The following is a 16,160-nucleotide window of genomic DNA, read 5'->3' as shown; positions in this document are numbered from 1 at the left end:
TGGTGTTGACAGTGACCAGGGAGTTGAAATCAAGTTCCCACATTTCTGCCCCAAACAGCCCCATATCCCCTCTTCGCACCCTGTGCACGGATTTGCGTCTGCAAACCCTCCCCCTGCAGGAGTGGCGCAGGCTGCTGCCTCTACCTCTGCTCTGCTTTGCTCACAGGTCCTGCTGTCTGAATTGTGCTTTCAAGCCCACCACCTAGCACCCGTTAGCTTGGCCCGGCGCCCACCAGCCAGTGGCTACAAAGAGAAACTCAGTGGTTGCAAGCGGCATAGACGGCATGGACCAAGCCTCTCCCCCCAGCTGCCCCCAGCTCCCCTCCTCGGCCGCCTCCCCTTCGTGGCATCAAATCAAACTGCAGCAGACTTGACAAATCTATTTGGCACGGTTCACTCAACTACTTCAACCCGAACAGACCAGAGAGCTGCGCTGACGCTCCATGAACAGTGCGGGATCTGCACGTCAAATACAGACATCTGGGAGAGAGACCTGCTAATGCAGGAGCCCAGCACTCACCCCCCAGAGCGCACGGGCAGGTCCCCTTCTTCACCCACCACCCTCGCAGTGGGGCAAGGGAGCGTGGGGAGGGGGCGATGCCTAATTGGCAAGCTTTCCATCCTCCTGCCTCCATGTAGGTAGCCAGAGAATGAATATCTACTGGGGGGAGAGGGGTTTTTTCCTCTGCCCCAGGGCTTTTTATGTGAGTAGGACTGATTTGCTAAAAAGCCAAACAACAACCAAACAAAAATGAAATTACCTCTTGGCCACTGAGGAAGGGACTCTAGCCAAGGGCGAGAAGGGGAGGTGAGAGAGAGAGACAAAATGGTATTTCCAATATGAAAAAGTTGATAATGATTCCAAAGGAGCCCAGCAAGCTCAATTCAATTCTCAGGAATATCTTCCCTGCAGACCGAACACCAGGGATAAAGCCAGAGAGGACAACATTCTGTCAAAATGTGCAGTGCTAAGGTATTTCCAAAAGCAGATTTCCTACAAATAGTGTTTTAAATAGCATCCCAGTCCATCTGCGTGCTTTTAAAATCAGCTTATGCTACAGTATCCCTCTGGCCAGCGCTGCTTAGTCATTGAGCCTGGACAGGGAGGCAGTCAGGTGAACCTCCTCCTTCTCCCCCAGGGCCCGCCCCTACTCAGCACCGGCCCTCGCCTGCCCTCCAGTTTCTTACTGAACAGGGTGGGTGGGGATACAAGGCATGGGCAAGAGTCGGGTGGGATGACGACCCAGTCCATGCTCCCAGCACCCAGTGCCAACCCAGGCTTGCCATTTCCAAGTGATATTTGCAACCGAAACAAAAGAAGTCAATGAGAAGCCAGACCCAGGTGAATATGTCAAGGTGGGGAGGTCTTTCAACTGCTACATACCTCACTTTCTTTATTTGTGAAGTGGAGGAAGTATGTGTGTGTGCATGTGCATGCATATGTGTGCGTATGTGTGCATGTGTGAGTGAGAGAGAGAGAGATACCTGGTAATATCTAGAAGCCATGATTTTCAGCTGAATGGTGCCATGTTACTATGGCGATTTTAATAATAAAAAAAATCCACTGCTTTAAAAACTCACACTTCCCAAGTGAATCAGTGCTGACATTATGGTTCAGCATTTTCTCCATCCGATGTTTCCTGTGGTACCAGCGAGGCCAAGCAACCTCGGAGCAGTGGCAGGAGCCGAGGAGGATGTATTTGGAAAAGATCTCCAGCCTTTCTAGGTTTGGTCGCATGTGTCCCATTTTGGCAATTCACAACCCGACAGGTCAGGGGCCCGGTGGAACCACAGCACTAAAGAGGACAGTCCCTTTGCTGGACCCCGCTTCCATCCAGGAAAGGATGAGCACTCTCCTCCCACAGCTGAGAGCCAGCGCGAGACAGAGTTCTCCCCCTGCCCAGGCAAGACTACCAGCTGTTTCCAATAAGGCCCCCATATGCTGAGTGCACCTTATTTTTTTTTTTTTTTTAAGATTTATTTATTTGACAGAGAGATAGAAAGAGCCAGAGAGTGCAAGTGGGGGGGAGGGGCAGAGGGAGAGGGAGAAGTAGACTCCCGCTGAGCAGGGAGCCCGATATAGGGCCCCTTCCCAGGACCCCGGGTCATGACCTGAGCTGGAGGCTGACGCTGAACCGACTGAGCCACCCAGGCCCCCTCCCCCGAGGGCACCCCATGACCGGGACTGCCAGTGACGGCTGCAGCCTGCTCACCGCCAGAATGCCATGTGTCTTAAGAAAGCCGAGCGCCAGACATCCATCCCTGTGTACAACAAAAGCCCCACATGGCCCCCACGGACACACCTCCGGGAGCCACAGCCACTGAAGACACCAGCCGAGAGAACTCAATGCCTTGCTGCCAAGCGTGATTGCCAGTTCAGATCCCATCCCTGACAAACTGAATTCCTCCTCAGTATTTATTGTCCTCTTTCTTCTTTGGGACATTGTGATTCCCTCTCAGGATTTGTGCCCTTTCATTTCCAGACCTCGGTAACTCCTGAACTACAGTTTCATGTGGTTTTGTGATTGTTAACCCAGCATGTGGAAGGGACTCAGGCCATAAATGCTCAATGAATCCTGTATGGGGAGGCGCGGACTGGGGACACATTTTCCCCTTCATTTGCAGTCAGAGAGCACTCTGCAAGCTCACGCTCGCTCTCTCGCTCGCGCTCTCTCTCTCTGCGGTGCAACACGCCACGGCAGCCAGGCTGTCGGAGAAATGGTGTTTTCCAATCGCTTTAGCATAAGAAAGAATATTTTCAGGGCCACCGCCTCCTGTGCCTCCATCAATTATTTGAGCCTCACCGAACAAGGCCTCCGCCCCTCTGTGGGGTCCACTCGAAGCTCCTCTTGTCCCCAGGCTCCTGCGCCACCCCAGCAGCATGTCTTTGGGGACAGGAGTGGGTGGAGGTGGGGTGGGAGAATGGGTTTACCTTGTGGTTTTTGCCATGCCGGTACACCATCCAGTCTTCCCCATTCGTGCTGACTTCCAGCTTGTAGGATTTGACATAGTAGCCGTTTTGGGTTTCCCTGGAAATCGCTCCCTGCGTGGCAATGGCTGTGAGCATGGTTAGGAAGCGTAGGTCCACCTGAGGAAGAGCGGAGGAGGAATCAGGGCCCCGTGGCTCCTGACTGGAGGGCAGCCTTTGCTTTTCAGCTTCAAAGGATAAAACCGTAATACTTAGCTTACAACTCGTGTCTGTGATCCCCCAGCATCAGTGTGATCCGTATCAGCCCACAATTCCAGTCTGGATGGTTAAACTCAATGTATTAGACACTAGATTGGACACCTTTGAAACTGTAACTTGACTCTTTTTATTTTTTATTTTTTTTTCTTTTTTGCAAACCCGAACGGGACAAACCGTTCAGTTTACCTTAAAGGGATCCCTGAACATCTAGAACTGTGACCTCTTCTTACTGAACTACAACCTGCTTTGTGTAGTAAAAATAGATGCTGTTTAAAGGAACAATGGCTAAATCCACTCCAGCCCACTCCAATCCACTTAGGACGCGCTAGTTGCAAGGTCTCAGCTCAGGGCTACCTCACCTCCCCTCCCCTCGGTCCCTCACTCTTTTGTGTATTTAGTCACTCAGGTCACTCAAGGGTCAAAGGGCATCCAGAGTCTGCCCAAGCAATTAGGCTTATGCACCAAGTCCTGACCTTTTGCCAACATTTTGAGGCACCTCTCTTCCCACAACACCAAACCCATTTGGAAATTGCTGGATGTCATTCCTTTGTTGGCTGCAGTGTTTCTTAATGGCAACCTCTGTGTGATCAAAATTTAGCCAACACTCACTGGTGAAATTTGATTCGGGAAGCATTTATTGGTACTTAATATGTGTTCAGCATATTATGCAATTCAAAAGAAGTAAGCAGTGCTGTATAAACAGCTGGATAGCAATAAGAGAGAGCTTATGACTGAGGACCAAAAATAAGGAGTAAAATCAATGGAACATTGATTATAAAGGAGAACGTTCTGGAATCTCTGCAGGATGAGAAGCGTTTTTGGAGGGGCAGAGAAGAGATAGTGACAAATGGCTTTAGGGTTGTGCTGTTAGAACCTCTGTGGACTCCCTGGAAGTTTCTAAGTGGTACTTGTCCCTGTCCTGTTGTCTGCTCTGCAACGTCCTCCTCAGAGCAGAGGTCACCGTGTCACATCAGAACTAGGACAGGCTTGTCAATGGGTCACAAGGCTGTCTGGTGTGTGTCATAAAAGCAGTCATTGCTCTAGCACGGGTCTAGCAGCTTGCTCTTCCCCAAGGGATGAGAACTGGACCAGTCTATAGTGTCAGGGGGGGATTATTCAACATAAACTGCAAGTCTTATTCAGAAGCAAAGCAAACAATAGTCTGAAAAGATGCTGCAGAGCATCTGGGTGACTAGAGTTTCATTCCCGGTAGGGACATTTTCTCATGTGTTCTTCCGATAGCTATGTGCAGAAACTTCCTGGCAGGGCTCCCTCCAAACAGCAAAGATCACGAGAAGCTGCCATGCTCAGCTAGCAACTAACAAGTCTGCCCTTAGGAAAAAGCCCTCCCCCGACCAAGTCTCTGATGCCTCCCTGTGCCAAGAATGAGGAAGATCTGGAACTGTTTATAGAATGTTCCTTGGATATCTATATTGAGAGGCAAACAGCACCCAGGCCAAATAACTTCTCCAAGGCCTGGTAGTCTTCACAAGGGCAGTGACAGTGTCTGTCTTACTCATCGTTTTATCCCAGCAGTTAGCACAGTGCCTCGCTAAGTCTATTTGGGCCTGGTGTATGTGTTTGTTTGGATGGATGAATGAATGGAGCTCTCAAGCACGCTGTGTTTGTTTTCTTTGTGTCCTCTGTCCACTCTAGCCGAGGAACCACCTCCCTTGCCCACCACAACGCTCACACTCTGCCCACCCTCCGATATCTGAGTAAGTACCTGGAGGTACTCCTTGCTGGAGTCCAAGTTGGGTGTCCAGCCATTGTCATCGCCATGGAGCCGGCTTTGTTGAGGTGTCCACCTTTCATCAGAGTAGGTGGATGAGGCACTAATCTGTTCATTGGCAATCCGGCCAGATTCCATTCCCAGAGGGACATTGCACTGAAAGTCTAGGGAAGGGAGACGATCAAGGGCAGAGTTAGACCTCTCAATCTCAAACTCCTGAGACCCTGAAAATGTTGCTCCCTTCTAGGGACAAGTCTTTGCAGGAACTCCCTCATCTTAGAGACCTAATTATACACTCCCATTTAAAAAACATCTCTGCCAAGTCATAGAGCTTGACAACCCCTCTGGGTCTGAAAGAAACTAAATTGGACCTAAAAGAAGTCAGGCTGTGGGTAAATAAGAATCATCATACAAATTAAAAATACAATCTAAAGCACAAGAACTGTTGGTGCTGCAGGCTACGGATGCTCACAGATGCCAGATGCACCGTTATTGAAATACAGGTAAACGTGTGATAGACTCGTGGCAATCTGGGTGGGCTGATACATCGTGGGAAGCCTGCTTTCTTAATAAACACCCAGGAGGCACTTTTGCTTCGTTCTTTCACTCAACTGTCTCAATTTCTGGCGCAGAAGACCGACATTACAAAGCAGTAAATACCTGTCTTTGGGATACTTTCTATGGGCACATGCATGTCACTCTCTTCTCCTGCACCTGTCTGGGCAAATGGACCCAGAAGTCACTGACTTTGGCTATAAGTTCAATTGCTGTCCTTCCCATGCAGGCTGCAGACACTGGTTAATTTCTGCACGTGTAGGTGTCTGATAAAGACCAGCAATTTTTTCAGGTATCAAACCCATTCTTGAGCTCTGTGACTGTCCTGGCCAACTGCAGAACCTGGTGCAATTTGCAATGCAATTTCCCTGTTACTCAATCTTCATGAGCTCTTTGAAGAAGAACAAAAGCAAATCCAGCGCAAAACCCATCACCTTTCCAGCAGGCCGGGCTGCCATGTCTGTAGCTGTGCACGTGGTAAGCTGTCCACAACCCATGGCAGGATTTCCCCAGCTCTAGTCATCCTTAAAGTATTTCTTTACTACTTAAAGTTATCATTTGGGTTTCTAAGTGGAAATGGCAGTACATCTGAAGCACATGTCCTAGAGGAGCTGATCTGAAGATGAAGTTCAGAGTAGATGTGGGCGTTGGCAGGAGACTCACGGTCTCGATGGGCAGTTCCAGGATACCGGGGTCAGAGCTACACTCTATGCTTTGCACAGTACCTGGCACACAGTAGAAGCTTGGAAACTGCGTATATTGAAGCATGAAGTGAGAATCCAAGCATGTGCCAGTCTAGTTGGAGAAACCTTCCCAGGGCTGGAGATGTTTAATGTAAAATATATATACAAGGAAAGTTTAAAAATTGCTCAATTTTCTGACCATGGCCACAGAAGCTTAGAGAGGGAGAGAAGACTCAAAAAATGTTAGAATAGAGCAGGGAATTGATGTAGATCTCCTTTCATTCACAGATGAGAAAAGTGAAGTGTGAGATGGTCCTGTGACTTACGCTGGGAATAACTAATTCTTGGTGCAAGACCTGAATACCCAGCTGACACTTGTTTGACTTGTATTGGTCTCTGCCTAGCAAGAGGATACAGCCCCCCTTCCCTGAACTCAGAGGCTGCAACAAATTCTGGAGAATTTCCCTCTCCTCTCCCAGAGGCTGGCCTCTCTTCACCGCACATCCTCAAAGGCCTGATGGAAGGACAGGACAGAGGTTCCCAACTGGCCAACTCACTCTCTGGTGGGTCTTGGTGGACCAGGTAGTAGCGTGCAGAGAAGCCATCCTTGGCCACCGCCATGTCTGTATGGAAGGTCAGGGAGAGGATCCCCGTCGACGAGCGGAGTTCAGATGGTGTTTTAGTCCCACAGTACTTCCCAATCAGAGGGCCGACTGGACACACAAGACAAAGACAGGGCCGTAGAAATGGAAATGTCAAACTCATTTTCAATACATTCACCCTGGCCACAATCACAGGTCACTTCACAGGGCATCCTTTGGGTATGCCTTGGCATAAAAGAACGCCCAAAGATAGACTTAAAGAATAATATCTAATATTTTCCCTGCACATTAAAAGGTACAGTTGACCCTTGAACAATATGGGTTTGAAGCATGTGGCCCACTTATACATGGATTGTTTTCGACAAATACAGTACTGTGAATGTATTTTCTCTTCCTTATGGTTTTCTTAATACCATTTTCTTTTCTCCAGCTTACTTTATTGTAAGAATACAGTATAGATAACATACAGAATATGTGTTAATTGATTATTTATGTCATTGGTCGGGCTTCCAGTCAACAGTAGGCCATTAGCACTTACATTTCTGGGGAGTCCGAAGTCCTATGCGGATTTTCAGCTGCATGGGCAACTAGCCCCCTTAACCTTTGTGTTATTGAAGGGACAGCTGTATTTTTCTTGACCTGGCCTCATTCTCTTCTCTTGCTCTGTTCTGGGGACGGGCCAGAAAGCTATCATAATGTCTGTCTTAGAGAAGAATAAACTGAAGTTCGGAGTGGTCATGTGACTTTTCCATGTTCATACAGTTAGGAAATAACTGAGCTGAGACTCAGTCCCAAGTTTTCTGACCTAGTCTTATGCTTTTCTTGGGAAATCAAACTGCTTAGCCATCAAGCCTCCCTCACAGTGCAAAACGGTGTGGCTGACGACAAAAGTGAACGATTGGTTTTCTCACTTTCTTACGAACTACGTTGGTCTCCACCTGAGAAGTACTGGTTCCTTTGGGCCTTGAGTGATACTCCTTTTTGACATCTATTACTCTAATAATTATAGAAAAATCACAGTAATAATAACGATGATGAAAGCAGCTTATTTATATGGATAAGACACAGGGTTTAAATGACCTGCCCCGGGTTGCAGAGCTACTTATAGCAGAGCCAGCATCCCAATCTAGTCAGCCTGGCTCTCGCATCCTATTTGGGCAGAGAGGGTGGTCACTGGGTCACTTTCTGTGGAAATCCTGACAACCCAGGGCAGAAAAGAACATTACCGATAGGTTCTCTCCTCCTTATCCAAGTATCTACTCAGTCTCCTCCTATGCTTTTCCAAAGAAATCTTTCCAAGAAAGGGAGCTGCCTTCCTGCAATTTCTCTGAAATCATCCTTGGTGAAGAATAAAGAAAGTCATCATGGGTCATACACAAACCCTAAGGAGCTTTGAAGTCTTTGTTCTCTTTTTTTTATTGTTACCAAAGCAATTCACAGGCAAAGACGAAGCTACCGAGAAGCGCCTCGTGACAGCGACATCACTCACCATGCGGAATGCCGTCCCAAATGTCCAGCCAATCGTATTTGCAGTCTCCCTCTCCCACCTGCAAAGGGTCGTGCTCCAAGTCAAAGGTCAGGAACTGCAGGATGATCTCCATCTTGGGTTTGGCCAGGATGGTAAAGGTGCAATCCAAGTTGTGTGGGTACTTCTCAGGAAACCCAGGGGATTCGATGGTCCCATTGGGGCTTGTGAAGTTTTTTGAACAGTCTTCAGAGCCTGTATGTAAAAGAGATTAAGCAAGGAAAAGATGTCTTTCTTTGCCGCCTCCGTCACATGGGTTAGTTGGACGCGTGAGTCCCAATCCCCCTACTCATAAGGTTTTTGTTTCCACTGGAGTGGCCCTTGAAGCAACATACTCTTCACATCCACGCCTCAAGCCTTTGAGCCAGACTCTCTTTAGGAGAGAAATTAGGGGAGGAGAGCTGGTTTGCTCTACATAATAGAGTAAGAAGAGCAGCAATTGAGGAGTTGTGGGGGGGTAGAGTGGAGGGGGGTCAGAAAGAAGTGTGTGAATCACAGAGAGAGAGAGAGAGAAAGGGGGGGAGAGAGAAAGAGAGAGAGAGAGAGAGAGAGAGAGAAAGGGAGAGATTCTCTTGAAAAGAGGAACAGAGTCTTCTTTCTCAATTACTCAGCTGCCTGCTCCAGAAATGTAAGTTATTTCAATCCTTAAGGAAGGCTTGCTGATTGCCAGCAGGGCAAACAATGTTACCCCTTATTTATCGCTGACCTCAACACTAGCCCCCATTGTACCAGAGCCAACCAAGTGCCCCCTTCTCCCTCCAAGATGCAAGGTGCCTCAGGGGAGGGGCAAAGGGGAGCTTGGGTCTCATTCATGTCATGACTATATTAAAACGAGCTGCTCTGTAGTGGCCAGACAATTAACAATCGACTTTTGTAGCTGGTGGATCACAGCAGGGCGTTGGGGATGTTAAAGGCCGCTCCAGCAGCAAGTTTGGAAAAATGCGGCAGTGTATTGACATTTGGAAGGCTTCTGGTCGCTTTGTGGCAGGGATGGCCTTGTTTCTCTCCGAAGCTCCTGCGTCTGCTTTCTTGGGACTCATGGAGGCGTTCTTATTAAATGCGGCCCACATTCACACCCGGTGCAGGCTTGGACGGCAGTGGGAGCTCTAAGAGGATTACAGCCACCAGATCTGCTAATGCCTCGAGGTGGAGTCACGTTAAAAGGGCCCTCCTGTGCTTTCGCCCAGCCACCATTTGCCAGCACGGTTGGGCCCCAGGCAGGTCCCGGGACACTGCGGCCCAGGCCACGGGCGCACGGAGCAGCCCAGGGCCAGAGGCCACGCCAGTCACTGCAGCGAATGGATAAAGGCTGGGCAATCACAACTGATTTCACTACATTCTGATTTTATTTCATTCCATTTACTTATTTTTAAAAGATTTTATTTATTCACGACAGACACAGAAAGAGAGGCAGAGACACAGGCAGAAGCAGGTTCCATGCAGGGAACCTTCTGGATGTGGGACTCGATCCTGGATCCCAGGATCACGCCCTGGGCCAAAGGCAGACACTCAACTGCTGAGCCACCCAGGCGTCCCTACATTCTGATTTTAAAATTAAAAAGGTCGCAGGATTTATGAGGAGGATAATAAGCACTCTAAGCATGAAGAAAAAATACAGAAATACTCGATAAACCAGGTGTTTACTGGCAGGAAGTGTCCTCTAGGGATCCCACTGAAATATAACTGTGTGATGTCAATACACTGATCTTAGCCCGCAGCGATGTCTTTATCGGCGCCTCCTGCAGCAGGCCCCTCCGCGAGGCTCTTTATTGACGACGGCTTTCTGGAAAGTGCACACGTCTGACTTGGAAAAGGTGCCATGCAAATAAGCGGGCGAAGGAGGACCGGGACTTCCTTTAGCAGCAGATGGGAAATTCCGACATCCCTACCTGCCCATCCATCACCTCTGCTCTTCCGACCAGACCAGCGCTCTGCCCTGGGTCCCCGGATCCCGGGGGAGCCAACCTCTTCAGGATTCTGAACATTCTCCAGGTGCCCCACGCCTGAGGCTCTGCACCGATCAGGGGCAGGGCGGCCCAGTGGGCAGCCAGGTCCAGAGGGCTGAGCTGGGGAGGCCTTTTCCCAGTTTGTTTACCACCGAATCCCCAGCTTTGTTTACTGTCAAGCCCCACGCTCCGGGGGGGCCTCCTCAATGGTCCCAGGATGAGGCGGTCTGGCAAAGCCAAGCCAGCTGGCAGGTCTTTGGGGGGCTGAGAGGAATCTTGAAAAGGTTAGTGTTTATTGCCATTGTGCAGCCTTCTCCATGTGGGTCACTCAGCCAGAGGAAATTAACTCTCTATCCACGACTTGCTTTCAGAGCTAGAAAAGGCATCCTGACATTCCCTCCCCGAGTTCGCTCTCTTGTCATTCCTGCTCAAGGCAAGGGGAATCCCCATCCTCCTGAGAGTGAGGAATTTCTGGTGCAATCTTTCTTTGGTTCTTCCCCTCCATGGGAGACAAAGTCTTCCACAACAGACACCCAGGGAGCTCAAGAGAGGCCTAGGGAATGTGAGATTCTTAAGTACCCACAGTTTCCAGGGTTCCCAGGTCCTGCATTTGGTCAGAATTTTTTAATACGACATTTGTAAGGTCGACACACACAAAAACCCACCCAAAAAGAGCATGTATTGGTCTCTCTCTCTCTCTCTCTGACATATGGATATACATGGGTATGTCCCCTGGCTTATTTTAAAAGAGGAAGGAAAAACAGTTTTATCCTTTCTCTGCGGAACAAACTCGTGCATTACAGTGGTGCCTTCGTCTGTAAATGTGCCGCTCATAGTTTGGACTGTGGTCAAAGGGTCAGAAAGCAGGAAAGCTGAACAGTAACTGTGGAGAGGAGATCTCAGAAGAGGGTGACCATCTTGGGACAAGGCTGGAATCTTGTAGACACCTAACCCAAGATCCCTGTCTGCAATGTGTTAGAAGAATCATCTCAGGTTAAAAAAAAAAAAAAAAAAAAAAAAAAAAAAAAAGGCTCAATCAACAAATACTCCAGTTCACTCAATGCGGAGATTGTCCACACAAGCTGGGGGGATTTCGGCTGCAGTGAATGATTCATACCAAAGGACTCTGGTGTGAAAAATGCACACTCCGTGTTTTTCCAGTGTCAATTTTACAATAACTCTGCAAGCAGAAGAACCTGCATGCACAGAGCTATTTAAAACGTGGTGGATTTATCCCAAAGGAGCTCAGCCTGACCTCCAAAGGTATTTTCGGTTCAGGGAGTAGGAGTGGGGGGGGGGGGGGGTGCACACTGAGGTTTCTCTACTTGTGAATGACCCCAGGGCGTTCAGTTTCTGAAATGTCGCCGGACACCAGGAAAGCCAACTTAATCTTGAACTTGGGTCAAAAGTATCAGAAAACGAACAAACAAAACAAAACAAAACAAAAAACCACATTTTCCCGTGATTCAGTGTCCAATGTTACTTTTAAAATTCCTTTGTCTGTTCTGCTCATGATTTGGCAATCTGAGATCCTTTATGTTTGTGAGCTGTCTTGGTTTGCTCTTTAACATGTGGATGGTCTGGTATTATATAGACTCTTTTATAAACCACTTCATTCAGGGTAGACATGAACCTCCCACCCCAGCCACACGCCCGCCCCTGCCCCCCTCTGTCTACACCCGAACTGAGGGTTTGTGTCTGTCGGTGGCATTCCGAGGCCGGGGCTCGCCAGGGCAATGTGCCGCTGCAGACTTCCACGGTCCTCCGTACGGTTATTTTGTGTATCTGTGTTTACAGTCCCCCCCCTTCTCTTTATGAATCTGACTAGCAAACGTAGCTGTGTTTGTTTGGATTTCTTCAGCATGTTCACGAATTTCTTTCATGTTCTGTGGGTGACGTAAACTTTGTGTATTTTCTTTCAGAACTCCGATAGTGGAAATGTGGGTGCAGGGAGAGGAGGGCACCTGGAGAAATGCTCATCCTCCCAGACTTCTCAGCGTTGAACTCTGTAGCCTGCACACGTATGTGTTTTATATAGGGTTGGCTTTCATGCCAAGATCTGCTCTCTTGGACAAGCATGATGGCAGGAGACAGCGCCATCCCCCCAGAAGACCACTGGGTTCCCATTTTCTCTCTTATGTTCCCCAGAAATTTGGCTGTTGTTGGCGGGGTTCTCTCTCCCACCGCAAGAATCTCTTTCCTCTTTCCTTGGGCAATCCTAGTAATTGAAGTAGGCTGCCCCATTGCTCCACGCCCAAGCCAACGGCATGGCTGGCGCTCCTGTGTCTGGGCATCCCCAGACTGGCTGTCCTCAAGACAGCAGCGCTCCATGATGCTACCCTCTTGTGCGTTTTAACTTTTAACCTCATCCCTTCGAAGGTGCATAATGGATAGGGTTAGCATTCACTCTTTCTGTGGCTTTCCAGAGAATGTGGCACCATCCTTGGTGAAAAGGGAAGCATCAAACAGATGAGCTTTAGTGGTCCTGCTCACCCTTGTTGTGACTTCCCGTGGCCAGCTCCCTGGAAGACCCCGCTTGGAGCTGCTTTCCTTTCCCAGTCAGCACAGTGGAGCCGAGTGACAGCTTTAGCACTGGGGACCTTGCTATCTAACTGACCACCCAAGTCCACTCAGCAGAGCCCTCATTTTCAAAGCCAGAGCACATTGGGATCCCTGGGTGGCTCAGCGGTTTAGCGCCTGCCTTTGGCCCAAGGTGTGATCCTGGAGACCCGGGATTGAATCCCACATCGGGCTCCCTGCATGGAGCCTGCTTCTCTCCCTCTGCCTGTGTCTCTGCCTCTCTCTCTCTCTGTGTCTCTCATGAATAAATAAAATCTTTAAAAAAAAACAAAAACAAAAAACACCAGAGCACATTAATCATACCCTTCCTTAGTGCTGACTCCCACTGGCACATATTATAGTTTTCCTTTCAATTTATGTAGCTATTGATCTATGTTCATGCAACGACATCCACGTACGTCTGTTATGTGTGAGGGTTTACACATCTGTTTGTCCTCTTCTAGTATTTTACTCCTTTCTACCTTCTCTCTCCCCATTGCTCCCCAGTTGAAGAGGGCATGATGAATGTTCCAGGGGTGACTGATCTGGATCTTGAGCAAGACGCTAGGGAATATGGATCGAAGTATTCAGGAGCCTCACACCAGCCCCCGTGACACTGGACACACAGATTGTCAGTCCCTATGACCTCATGTGGTTGGGAGCATGATGACCCATGGCAGATGGGCCTTCTTGGGACCCGTGCCCTGGGATGGTCTGTGCTCCCACTCTGGCTTAATGACGCCCTGATACAGTTTCCTTGGCCCGCCCCGTCATTGGATTCTACATCTTGCTCTCAGGCAGACAAATCTGACAAATATTTAGACAGAGTGGATATAAAAAGTGCTTTCAGCAGCTACCACTTCCTTTCAAGAACTGTTTAGTGAAAAGAAAATATATATGAATAGGTCCCCTTACACTGAACTCAGTAGGCGCCTGACTTGGGCCTCTCGATGACAAGACGGACAGCCTCCCTTTGCACCAGACTCCCTCCACAAGCTGTAAAACACAGGCTCGGAGGGGCTACACCAGCAGACGGGGTAGGAGCCTGTAGGTGGGGGAGTGGGCTGGGGCGAAGGGAGATCTGGAGGGGGCACTTCGCTTAGCCTCAAGATAGGGAGCTGTTACACTGAGGGGAAGGACACACGGCCTGAGCGCTTAAGGGTAGATACTGGACCAGCACCTTGCGAATAAAGGTTGGCTCACTCCCGTTATGGAAATAAGGATGCCCAGAGCCTAAAGTCATCTAAGGGGGGGCCTCATGGAAAGCAAGGAAGTCAACTTAAAAGAAGGGCAGTGGTCTTTCTTCCTATCTTTTTGGTTGCTTTTCAGGAGGCGGCTCCATTGGCGTTTAGGAAGTTGACGTTCAACAGGTGGAAGTGGTAAAATGGATCGGCCACGGGGACGTCCTACAGGCCACATCTGAATTTAAAAGCTCCTGTATGACCCCACAGGTAAGATCTTAGAGACTCTGAACACCAAAAAAGATTATGTCCTTCTGCCCATGAAATTCCAGATAAAGGCGACATTAAACCATGGAGTAAATAGGAGGGAAGCTCAACGAAGTTTTGCTTTTCTCCCACGAAGAGGATTGTGAATTTGAAAAACACACAAAAATAAATTTCTTTGCAGAAGCGTTTCTCGGTTTACTTGACGCTGCCCTCTTTGGGTGCCGCGAACTAAGCCCGTCTGCCCAGTGGGCAGCACCCAGCACTAACCTCGCGACGATGCACCCTCTCAGGTCGCAGCAGGAGTTAAACTGGCTTTTTGTCGCCGGCTATGGCCGGGTCACCCTGAGCCTCCGTTCCAGCTCCGAAAACGTTTGTAAGCCTCCCTGCCTGCCTCCCTGGGGGCATCCCTGCGCCCGTAACTATCCCCTTGCACAGCGCCCCACGGCCGGCACCCAGGGCGGCGCGGCCTCCCGGGGATGCCCAGCGCCCCACTCCGCCCGTGACCCTGACCGTGACCCTGACCATGGCACTGACCTGTCTTGAAGATCTCGTAGCGCAGAGAGAAGCCTGCCCCCTGCCGGGCGTAGTCGGAGGTGAACTTGATGTAGAGCACGGAGCCGGAGGAGATGATGGTGGGGGGGGCGATGTTCCCACAGTGCTTTCCCAGGAGGTCTGCGGATTCACTGTCCCCATCCCGGATCTCGATGAAGTCGTACCTACGTGAGGACGGTACAAAGGGGCACGTATGAGCCAAGATCACTCTCAGGAGAGGAAAGGGATCGTCGTCTCGCTCCGGCCGCCCTTTCTAGATGGATGCTCAGGTGTTTCCGAGTGATAAACAAGGGACTCGGTGTGCTTGCACAGACCGGCCGCCCTAGATCTAGGAGCTGCATCGCCTTATTGAAGCCACGGAGAGAACGGGTGTCCCAGTGGATGGCTAGATTTTAAGGCCTTCTCTCCTGCCCACGTAAGAGCGGTAGCACCCCTCTATCAAAGATCTCCGAGCAAGTGTTTTTCCTTCTTTCCATAGCACCATTTTTACGTCCACCACGATCTCCCTGAATCTTAGTCTTTTTTTCTTAGCTCTGCGTCACTGCAGGCTACTTAACCCCTCTGAGATCAATTTCTTCATCTGTAAGATGAGGATAAAAATATCCAGTTCAGAGGGCTGGGATGGAGATGAAATGAAAAATATAAGTAAGGTGCTAGGCCCCGAGCCGGGCACACTGGGGACGTTCCTGAGATATCTGCTTACTCCCCTCCCCCTCCCCCGTGTTTCAGTTTCCTCCTGGGTCATCCCCTCTTCCCTTATCTTTAATTGTTAGTGACAAAGACTTCCATGCTCAGGCCCCCTCTCTCCTGGAGATGACTCTGCAAAGCTCCCATCAGCAGCAGTGTCTAGTCAACAACACGTTTTTAAAAGGAATCAGCATCATATTAGATAAGGCAATAAAAACCTTTCTCCAAAAGCAGGGGGGTGAGTCCCCGGGGACCCAGCGTCTATGAGCACAGAACTCTTAGCCTCAGCAAGAGGCAGGTTCGGCCCTGCGCTCAGGCTTGAGCTCATTTCAAACAGGATCAACCCGGCCCCAGGTTGGGGAAGACAAGTCAAAGACAGACATCCTTGGCTTGGTTCACGGGATGCCAATCTGCACAGGCACACATTTTGAGCCTTGGTGGTGCTCGGGCAGTCTTCCCTGTGCACCTCTGGGCTCCTTCTCTGGGCTCCCAGGGACTCCCGCTGTCTCAGCTGCTGAGGTCCTTTCCTCCCTGCAAATTTCCTCCCTGCAAATTGCTGGTCACTGTGCCACTATTTACCGACAAGCATCCATTTCCTTCTCCCTCCCTGTTTATTTATTTTGCATCAACCTGTTAAAACAACATGTAAGAAATGTCTCTCTTTGGGGTAAAGAGAGGGGCCTG

The 16,160-nt window shown here is 49.5% G+C and overlaps 1 protein-coding gene across 4 annotated transcripts in view; it reads right to left on the bottom strand.

The window, feature by feature from the left end:
* NRP2 (neuropilin 2) overlaps window positions 1-16,160 on the bottom strand; it is a 115,155-nt gene that overhangs the window by 65,881 nt on the left and 33,114 nt on the right. For all 4 annotated transcript variants that reach the window (XM_038585499.1, XM_038585500.1, XM_038585497.1 and 1 more), the window contains exons 3-7: window positions 14,772-14,953; window positions 8,249-8,479; window positions 6,715-6,870; window positions 4,914-5,083; window positions 2,933-3,088 (exon numbers count right to left, since the gene is read on the bottom strand). In XM_038585499.1, the coding sequence (XP_038441427.1) occupies window positions 2,933-3,088; window positions 4,914-5,083; window positions 6,715-6,870; window positions 8,249-8,479; window positions 14,772-14,953 (895 nt within the window). The remainder of the gene's footprint in view (window positions 1-2,932; window positions 3,089-4,913; window positions 5,084-6,714; window positions 6,871-8,248; window positions 8,480-14,771; window positions 14,954-16,160) is intronic.

The sequence above is a fragment of the Canis lupus genome, chromosome 37, assembly GCF_011100685.1.
Source record: "Canis lupus familiaris isolate Mischka breed German Shepherd chromosome 37, alternate assembly UU_Cfam_GSD_1.0, whole genome shotgun sequence".
Taxonomy (NCBI): Eukaryota; Metazoa; Chordata; class Mammalia; order Carnivora; family Canidae; genus Canis; species Canis lupus.
This window is presented reverse-complemented; position numbering and strand designations above follow the sequence as displayed.